The following is a 9,860-nucleotide window of genomic DNA, read 5'->3' as shown; positions in this document are numbered from 1 at the left end:
GAGTAATGCTGGTCACTATTACTATACATGGTTGCTATTCCAGAGATAATTTTCTGTACTTAGCAGCAGGTTGACTTTTTATGGATGTCACATACTCAATCAGCTGGGGAGACACTTTCCTTACATGTATGTAAGGAAAACATTTCCTTTGTTACATCTCTTTTCTCAGATAATTATCAATAATGTCAACAGTTTCTTTGCCCTAATAAGGCAACCAAGTTTAAGTCCCAAGCATTGAAGTACTCCTATTAGTACATGTTTCTGCACTCTTAACTCAGTCTGGTGTTAAAAAGTTTACAAAGCACTTGGAATTGACAACAGATTAGTTTCATATGCAAAATTTTTTTACGAAAGTGAGGTTTAAGTTAATGTGACTGAAGAAGTGTATTTGATAAAGTCAGTAGTGATTTTAAGTGGAGCTGTAGTGTAGAGAAAGCTATATAAGGAAAACTGAGGAGACACATAACCGTTGATGTTTTATTTGGTGTTGGAGCTGGTACTACAGGTGAACAGTTGCTGTCTTGTTGCATACAGAAACTTGGAACACTTTTTTAAACATGCTTTGGAGATAAACTTACAACTAGTCTGATACAGTACACAAAAATAAGGTTCTCTAAAAAAAAGTATACACAAATTCCAAAGCAGTTTTAGGAAAATATATTTGGACCAACCAACAGTGAACTCTTGAAGCTATTCAGCTGGCAGAGAAGGCTTGTCAATTGGGTTGACAATCCTTGAACTGCAAGAAAATAGTCTTTGGTTTCATGTTGTATAAGAGCTACTTACTTATTGTTCTGAGCCAAGGTTTAAACAAGGTGAGGAAAAGGCAAAGGGTTTCTAGGCAGTGCTGCTTTGAATGCTGGATTTATGTCACCACTTCACTGTACAAGACTAGGTTCTCTCTGGCTAAGAACACGGGTGTCTGAGCATGGGGAAAATCCTAGAATAGTTTCCTAACACCACCTTTAGGAAACTCCTTTGTTCAGATTTCATTTTTTGTGTTCTAGTTGAGATACATACATTGAAGGATTTGACCTACTTGGAAAGTGCAACATTAAGACAAACCACTAAACCTGTTAAACTGCAAAACACTGAACTGCTTGAACAGGCTTAAAACTGTAGTTCCTTCTGGATTCCCCAGAGTGTATCTGCACTCTTCCTTAATTTCTCCTCCTCTTCAGGTTTTAGGATCATCTTCACTACATCGGTGATGCCATTATTACCCAGTACACAAGGAACACTTAGGAAGACATCTTCTTTGATTCCATGCATGCCCTGAAAAGTAGGTAAGAATAGTTAGGGTAGGCCTTGTGTATGTGTTTTGCAGAGTATTCTAATGAGGAAAACTGAACCAAGTTCAATTAAACTAGAATGTTACCCCTGTTCTCAGTTAAGACAAAGTTGGCAAAAAGAGCTGCTCACCTTAACAACTGTAGAGATTGGGTGCACTCTTCTTAAGTTCTTCATAATAGTTTCAGCTAGATCTGCCACAGAAAGGCCAATAGCCCATGATGTGTACCCCTTCAGTTTGATGACCTCATAGGCACTGCAGAGTAAAAAAATTACTCATTATAAAACAAGTAGCTTCAACTGAATGTTTGTAGGAAAGTTATTTTGGAGGTGCCTTAATCTAGAAAGATGAGAAACTTCACTAATCAGTGGACAGGACTGGAATGAGCAAGTCCACGCTACACCCCTCACTAACATTCGAAGTTTGGAAGCTAAAACACTTTCCTTATTTAAAGCTCACTAACAATGAAAAGTTAGCACTGCCAGATTTACACTAGTTCTTAAACCATTATTCCAAGTTGTACTATTTCTGTACCTTGACATTTGTTTTGGGCCACTTATTAAACTAGATAAAAATAATGCAGTTTAGAGATGTTGTTGTTCATGATTAGTCCTCATGTTCAAGAAAAAACAAGGGAAATCAGTATTTACCTGTCCACCACCTGCTTATGAACTTCCTTCCAGTGTTCCTTGTCTGCATCAGTTCCCAGCTCTGGATGAAGAGCCTTCAGGGAGACACCAGCAACATTCACTCCACTCCAGACAGGTACTGAGAATTGTACAGAGATTTATTATGTTTGCAAGATTCTTCATCTTGTGAAGCAATTAAACTTAGTTTTATCCTCTTCAAGTTAACTGTTAAGATAGGAACTAGTTAGATTAATCTATAGCACATGTTACAGATTTAGATATGACTTTGGTCTCATAGGTCATACTACTACATTTAATCTAAATTGTGAGCTAAGAAGATAAGAGCATAAAACCACTTTTCTTTATATGTGATATTTCAGGGTTTTAATGTACCATTATGAAAGCAAAACTCCTAAACAACATGAACCAAATTGACAGTAACACTGTACTTTGCAGCAGTTTCTCAAGATAAAAATTGATTCCAAATGCATCCTATTGAATGTCAGTAAGCAGACAGTGCTGCTCTGCTGTTGCTAGAGAAAGTGCAGGCTAAATGAGGAGAACATTGCTCTCTCCTGGCCTCATCTAGACTCGACTCTGTAATTCTATTCCTAAATATAGTTCAAGTAATCAAGTGATGCCAGTAAAGACAACTGATTGAGTACTGGTAGATCTACTGCAGATCTTTGGGAGTCCCTTGCAGAGAACTGTACCCTCTTGGTTCTGCAGTTTGCTTTTTGGAGAGTTATGGGAACAACTTAGCATAGAAGTTTTTAGCCTCCTTAGGTTACAGTAATGACCTTTTCCAAGCAGCATAACTTGGGTCAAATATAGATCATCTAGGGTTACTCTGTGCTGCAGAAGACTTAAAGCAGGACTTGCATTCTTAAGCTACTGCAGTGCAAAACCTTTCTGAGCAAAGTTTTGCTGTAGACTTTGCAAATGTTTCTTGCAAACAAAGTATAGGAAGAAAAAATGATGTAATATCCAGATTTCACCCTTACCACTGGAATCTCCATGCTCTCCAACAATCCACCCATGGCAGCTCAGAGGATGGATGCCCAGTCTTTCTCCCATGAGGTGGCGGAAACGGGCAGAATCCAGGTTGCAGCCACTACCAATAACACGGTGTTTAGGAAAGCCACTGATCTTCCAGGCCACGTAGGTCAAAATATCCACTGCAGGTAAAAAAAAGTGAAGATAAGTGCCAATCATTAACAGTTTGATAACTAGGGTGGTATCTTTTGTTCATCTCTAAGGATTTTTATTTGCATGCTTGTTAGGTGGAATAGAGAATGAAGTCATGATCATCACCAGACCCTGCAGCAGGCTAACACAATGACTGTTCATAAAGACAAAATTAAGAGGCTGTTTATACTATGCATGCAATTACCAGTGCCCCTTACTGTGTCTTCTGCTAAAGATCACTTGCAACTGAAGACCCAAATTGGAGGGAACCTGGTTTATTTTGCAGAGAACCAGCTTGCTGTGTGTGGAGAGGACAACAACACTTCTTGCTTTGTGCTTATATGGCATAAGCACTTTCTAAAAGCCTGTGCATCGTCATGTTAATATAATGACCTTACTACTGCAGAAAACGCTCTTCTCTAAGCCAAATCCTCTTGCCAAGGCAAAACAAGACAAACCTGGGTTTGAGACAATCAGCAGCTTGCAGTCAGGACTGTACTTCACAACATTGGGAATGATGAATTTGAAGATATTCACATTGCGCTGCACCAAGTTAAGGCGGCTTTCTCCTTCCTGCTGACGGGCACCAGCAGTGACAATGACCAGCTTGGAGTGTGCAGTCACACTGTAATCTGCAGACAAAAGGCTGTATCAAATGACCTGTACGCATGGTTCAGGACAGGAGTTCAGTTCCTTTTAGCATTGATACCTAAAATTCTCAAGCTTGAGGTTGCTAGAACTTTACTGATAATTGTTACTCTAGACTTTCCTTCTACAGAAAGTGGAAAATTTTTCTTTTTTTTTTTAAAAGCTGTGGCCTGTTGCCACAGGTGGCAACCTTAAAGGCAAATCACTATCTTAAAAAGCAGAACTTAGGCAATGGTATCCCATACTCCTCAGCCATAGGTAGATATGGGGTAGCTGTCAGGATACCCTCCTGTGCAAGTGTTGTGTAGAAGAAACAGGAAGGCTCTCCTCTTATAACGCATCACCTGTGGACACTGGAGCTGAGTATTTACTGGGGTATGAGATGGCTGCTACTTGCCCCAGCCAAGCCATCACTAAACTGCAAGCTGACACACTTACAGCTGACAAGTAAGCAGTAATGTAGAGGCTAACTGCCTGTGAAACAATTCTCAGAGGTCCACAAGTATTTCAGTTCATCTTTCCATACTAAACATACTAGTTGGATGGCCCTTTACAAGGTGTATGTAGTAGTATCAGCTGAGTACTATTTCTGTAGGAACAGAAATGAAATCAGCTCCCTTCCTTATAATTAGGATAGCAGGCTCAGTGCTAGACTTGGATGACCAAGTTTGAGACTTGATGTGCTTATCTCCATTTTCAAATAAGTACATTGGAGCCAACTACTTGCCTTTCCCAGAAGTAATCTTTGGTGTTCTAAGGAAGAGGCTGCCATGCTGGAGATCTAGCATCTCTCCTCTCAGCTTGTCCTCCACAACATCAACAAGGGCAAGTTCATCAGCCAAGTCCTGTGTGAGACCAGGATTAAAGAGTAAGTTTATTTCTGAACAAAGAACTCCATTTGAAAGGTGAAGTTACAATTCTTTTAGAAGCAGCAATCCATTTCAGCAATTCTGTTCACATTTCTCACTTTACTTGCTCCCAAGACAGGTATTTAAGTTAGTCTCCTGGGATATCCACTTGGAATTAGTTATATACTTTTCATATCCACATTCTGCATGAAATAGTTGCACGATTTAGCAGGACAATGATTAAGAATAACTTTGTAGTTGTTCATAGACTACCTATTTTAGAGTTAAACAATCCTAGTGTTATCATATCATTTTCAATTACTTCTGCATTGTGGAATACCTAGGACCACTTTTAGCAGCTCCCACTGCAAAGAACTATTACATCACTCCATCTTCTTTGCTTCAGACTAAGAATTAAGCTATTTTGTCTGTCTGTTTGGACAGCGTTTGGAGTGTTAAAGGGCTCCTACTTAAAAAGGGCATCTGGAATTTCAGAGCTGCATTTACCACTGAATGAGTCAGAGCATGTTGTGTCAGATACTAAGGAAAACTTGGGTTTAGAAGAACAAGCTATTGACAGGAAATTGCTGAAGTTAGCTTCTTCATTTCAAGCACCAAAATCAAGTAATGTACAACCAGAAGTTCATCATGTGCTACCTCAATTAGTCCAATAAGGCAGACTATTTTTTGTCCCTTTTCTTAGGTCTCAAGTAGTCTAAACTGTGCTGCCTGATCCCCAGCTTGACACTTACCCTCATCAGGATGCTGATGGCACAAGCCATTCCGACTGCACCCACGCCAACCACACTGATCTTATTGTGGGCATGGCCATGCTCGTCCTTGTGGACATTGTGGATGAGCTGATCCTTGAGAGACATGGTGCACTGCAGAAAGGAAAGCAACAGATTATCTCTCCAGTCCTTAGAGGTTTCACTGACACTGGGATATTTGTATAGAGCAGATACACTTTATTAACAGATGCTAAGAAAATGACTATAAATCACAACAAAAAAATTAAAAACTGAATTAATCATGACAATCCACTGTTTAAGCCTACTACAGAGTTGAGCGGTATAGATTACATAGCTGGATAACTTTCCAGCAGCATTAGCAGAATGGTTTAAACGATCATCCATGTTACATTTCACCAAAGGAAGCCATTTTACTACTTCCCAGTACAGCATGGTCTGTCAGTCTCCATTCTGCTGCCCTGAAAAACTGGTACTCTATGCCTCTAGCCTTTCCAGAGCTACAGTTGTACAACAACCTGGCAAAGTCTTCTTGAAAGCATTATGATCCTTGAAGTATGTTTTATGGATTTGTTTCCAAGTGAAACAGTACAGTTCTGCATTGAAATACCTAGTTCCTTGTGTTCCTGAAACATGATACTCCGAGTGGCATTACCAACCCTCACAGCCTCACTTTTTTTTAAGCTACCAGCTTTACAGCAGCAGCCTGGTTGTATGGGCTCTAACTAACCTGTGCCAGCCACAGGTGTGCTGAAACACCCAGACAAGGAGGGAGTAATGTGCTTTCACCCCAGGATCCTTTGCTTCCCCAGGCAGTGCTATGCTGGCATCTGCCCAGCTTCTGCTTCACCCGAAGAGCCCAAGGCAGGGGCAGCCTCGCAGATGGATGCAAGCACAGACACAGCTCGATTCTCAAGCTAGCGCTGAACAGGCACCACCTCGTACAGTGCAGGAAAGGCCACACAGCGAGGCAGAGATGGCATGGCAGGTAAGGACCAAGTGGGGTTGGGGTGGGAGGAACAGGAAGCCCGCAGCGTGCTCATTTAGGGAAGGCTGACTAAGAGCTGCAAGCAAAGACCGCCATAAGATGTCTCCTGAAGCGTGGGCCAGCACGGCGCGCGCAGCCTGCACGTGCCCAGCACTTGAAGCAGCACAACGTGCGGGGCTGGTGAGGAGTCCACACTCAAGCATTTCGGAGTTAATTAAGTGTTTTCAGCCTGGTATTTTCACGGAAATCTGCAGGTTAGGAGCCAAGCAGCAGCTGAGGGTACATTTCAGCTCCTTGTAGTTTAGCTCCTCGTAGCTTGGTGTTAAGGCCGTGGTTCAGCCGCAGCCTGGAGCCCTGCCTACCCCCCAGGCCCTTTCCCCCGGCTGAGGGGAAGCTCGGGGCGGGCGCTGCGGCAATCACGCCGCTTGCACAAGGCCCCCGGGCAGGGCAGGGCAGGGCGCGGTGCCTCGCCCATGCGGCGCCGGGCTGAGGGCCAGGGCGTGCCGGCAGCCCCACCACCGGGGGGGGCTCGGCCGAACAACCGGCACCGAACGGACCCTCGCCAGCCCCCCCCCCACCTCCATCTCCACCTCCCCGGGCGGCCCCTGCCTCCCACAACCTCCCCCGGCACCCCGCTGTGCCCCCTTCCCTCCCTCAGAAGGGAGCAGAGCCGCAGCCCCCAGCAGCGGCCGGGACCTCCCCGCGACCCCCCTCAGCCTTGTTTCCCCCCCCCGCCCGGCGCCGGGCACCTACCCCCCGGTCTCCTCAGCCGAGCGCAGCGGCGGTCGTGGCGGGGCGGGCCCGAAAGCAGGGCCTTAAGTAGGGGCCGGGCGGCTGACGTGAGGCGGGCGGGCCGCGGCGGCGGGGACGTGCCCGCAGACACGTCGGGGCGAAGGGGGGGCGGCAACGGGCGGCCCGCAACGGGCCCCGCCACCCTTCGGCCCCCAACGGCCGCCCCGCTGAGGGAAGCCTGAGGGAGCCGGGGGTGGCTGCGTGCACGGCACGGCAAAACCCTGCAGCCGGCACCGGGGCTTTGGGGTTTGGTGTCAGTCCTCCCTCAGGTTGATTCCCGCTGCCTCTCGGGGTTTATGGCCCCCTAATTGCACCGCCGTGCTCCCGGATGGAGCCTCTCGGCCGGCGGCTGGAAACCCGCTTCTCATTTCCATCTCTGTCTATTGCTGTTTGTTTTATTTGGCCCAGACATCCTCCTCTGCTGTTTACTTCCTCTTTCCCCATATTTGTCTATCAAATTCCCACTGTTTTTTTTCAAGTTACATAAGCTAAACCCTGGCAGTCTTGCGTGATAACAGCCGTGCTCCAGTCACTGGGACGTCCTTTCTGCAGGCCTCTTCCAGTTTTAATTGTTTTCTCTTGAGAGAGGATGCTGCAGCAGAGTATTTTAAACAGCCTTCTCAGTGGTGCCTCTGTCATGAACATTCATGTTTTCCTGTCGTTACTGGAAATACCACAAGTGGACATGCACTTGTGTTTTTCAGTCACACCACAGTCAGCTCCCCGTCACCCGCTGGCTCCTTAGTACAGCCAGCTTCTTCCTCTCTTCACTCACTTCTTCCTAGGATACTAACAGAGAACAAAACCTGTGTTTTATTATTCTCTGCATGTCTGAACTTTGGATTTTATACTACAGTACAGGCTTGTCCCACAAAACTGTTTTTCCATAAACCCATGCTACCTTTTAACCCTTTGTTAATTGATTTTTTTGTCTGGAGTAAAAATTCCCTTCAGGAGTTTTCCTGGATGACTGCACAGACATCAAACACACAGTTCCAGACTGCTTCCAGCATGGCTCCTTACTGAAATGTTCGCTGTTCTCCTTGCCCGTGGTAACGCCTTCAAGTCAGTTAGCTTACTGAAAATCCTCACACCTGGATTTGTGGTTAACTGTGCTTCAGGATTCTGGGATCAAGACAGTCTGGTTCCTCCGGTTGGAGCACAGCAGGCTCTGTTCTGCTCTGCACGTGTCTGCCTTCATTTATTGTGTTGTAGCCATTTCTCCCTTCTACTCCTTCTCTTAGACATCCTCTCTTTAACCCATGGTCTAACACGTTCATCCTCAATGAAAATCAGGGAAGCAGTCATTTAGGCTTGTGGGAGTAACCAGGTTACCTTTATTGTCCTGTTCTTCTATTAGTGATACCTTTTTTTTTTCTTCCCCCCACTCCCCTCCACCCCCACCCCCCGAATTTTCTTGTGGCTGTGGTACCTTTCAGATATTTGTCTCTGTCTTTTGGGTTCTAGCTCTGTTTGTTTTTTTGGCAATAACAAGTATTTGTCAAATATTTGTGGCTTCTAGGATATACTTGAATTCCTTTATGAGGTGATTATCTTGCTATGTCAGAAGGCCTTTCTTTCTAATTCTTCCCTTTGTCTTCCTTTACCTATACCAGCTTTTCCAGTTCTGCTTTGCCTGGGATATCCTTTCTCTTCTAAAGTCACTTTACCTACTTGTTAGTTGATTTACAACTGAGAAGAATGTGTGTTACCATGGAGGTCCTGATCTCTCCACTGCTTCATCCCATTCCTAGCACATGCAAGCCTAAAACAAGGACGTCAGTCGTGCTAGACTGGTGCAGAGTATGTGGACATGGGTGCATCTTATCATGTGTGAGGCTTGTACTCATCTACCAAGCTCTGCTTTACAATTGAAGTGATTCACTGCTGTTGTTCAGGGCATGCTAATACCTTCTCGCTGACCATCCTAGTGGCAATTCCTTTCTGCCATGGTGATCTGATGGGAATGGTAGCCCAAAGCCTCATTGTTTCTTTGAGAGTCCATTGGCAAAATAAAAGGAACAAGAAGCACAGGTAAGAAAATAACTGAAAATGTTTGAAACATTGCCTAAGGAGAGATTTGCATGAAATTGAAGTCAGAAAAATACAGTTTGGGTTCTGTACTGAACCACCCCAGGTTCTCATAAAAAACATCCCTTCTACCAAAGGAGGTTAGGTATAATGACCTGTCGGTTGCAAAAAACAGATGTGCTTTATTCCTTGCTGCTGAGTGATGCTTGTGAGATGTGTGGTATGGGCGGAGAGGGACCGTAATAGCTGTGGTATAGAAGGGAAAGTGCTGGTAGGTGCTGAGTAGGCCTAATGCTGCAGGAATGCAGAATGAAAGGAAACCATATGATGTAGTTCTGTCGTTCTGTGTTACGCTGGGTTCGCTGAGCATCTCGTTCCATCAGCAGTCTGAAGAACGGATTAGGAAGTTTAATTCTGCACCCCAGGAATCTATCCCTGCAGGGGCTTTGTATGAATGAACTCTAAACTTCTTGTTCAGAGTTGGGGATCTGGACAACAGCATCTATGCTGAGTGCTAACCTTCGTCTGCTGGGATAGAAACTGAGCACTTGACAGGAAAAAAAGGTCAAGAAATGCTTTCTCTCTATAAAAAATTTTGTTTCTGAAGATTTTGAATATAAGAGGCTTCTAAGATGAGGCCAGTTGGGTAGACTAATGGGCATTTAAAAATGTATAACTAGTGTAGAGCAAGTGGTA

The 9,860-nt window shown here is 44.5% G+C and overlaps 1 protein-coding gene across 1 annotated transcript; it reads right to left on the bottom strand.

The window, feature by feature from the left end:
* Positions 1–459: 459 nt before the first annotated feature.
* LDHA (lactate dehydrogenase A) lies at positions 460–7,167 on the bottom strand. The gene is made up of 8 exons (XM_032188748.1): positions 7,095–7,167; positions 5,357–5,488; positions 4,484–4,601; positions 3,567–3,740; positions 2,925–3,098; positions 1,942–2,059; positions 1,423–1,546; positions 460–1,275 (listed from the first exon to the last, which is right to left on the bottom strand). Exons 2-8 carry the CDS (start codon positions 5,480–5,482, stop codon positions 1,111–1,113), a joined length of 999 nt encoding a protein of 332 aa, XP_032044639.1. The 5' UTR covers positions 5,483–5,488; positions 7,095–7,167; the 3' UTR covers positions 460–1,110.
* Between the last annotated feature and the right edge of the window lie 2,693 nt (positions 7,168–9,860).

Source organism: Aythya fuligula, chromosome 5, assembly GCF_009819795.1.
Source record: "Aythya fuligula isolate bAytFul2 chromosome 5, bAytFul2.pri, whole genome shotgun sequence".
NCBI lineage: Eukaryota > Metazoa > Chordata > Aves > Anseriformes > Anatidae > Aythya > Aythya fuligula.
Note: the sequence above shows the minus strand (reverse complement) of the source record. Positions and strands in the feature narration are given on the sequence as shown.

Bases quoted from the DNA above. Each gene is read 5' to 3' on its own strand.
- LDHA (XM_032188748.1), bottom strand. From the start codon at position 5,482: ATGTCTCTCAAGGATCAGCTCATCCACAATGTCCACAAGGACGAGCAT. The intron at 4,602-5,356 runs GTAAGTGTCAAG...GGTCTCACACAG, and splicing joins CCATCAGCATCCTGATGAGG to GACTTGGCTGATGAACTTGC. The intron at 2,060-2,924 runs GTAAGGGTGAAA...TACAATTCTCAG, and splicing joins AGAGCATGGAGATTCCAGTG to TACCTGTCTGGAGTGGAGTG.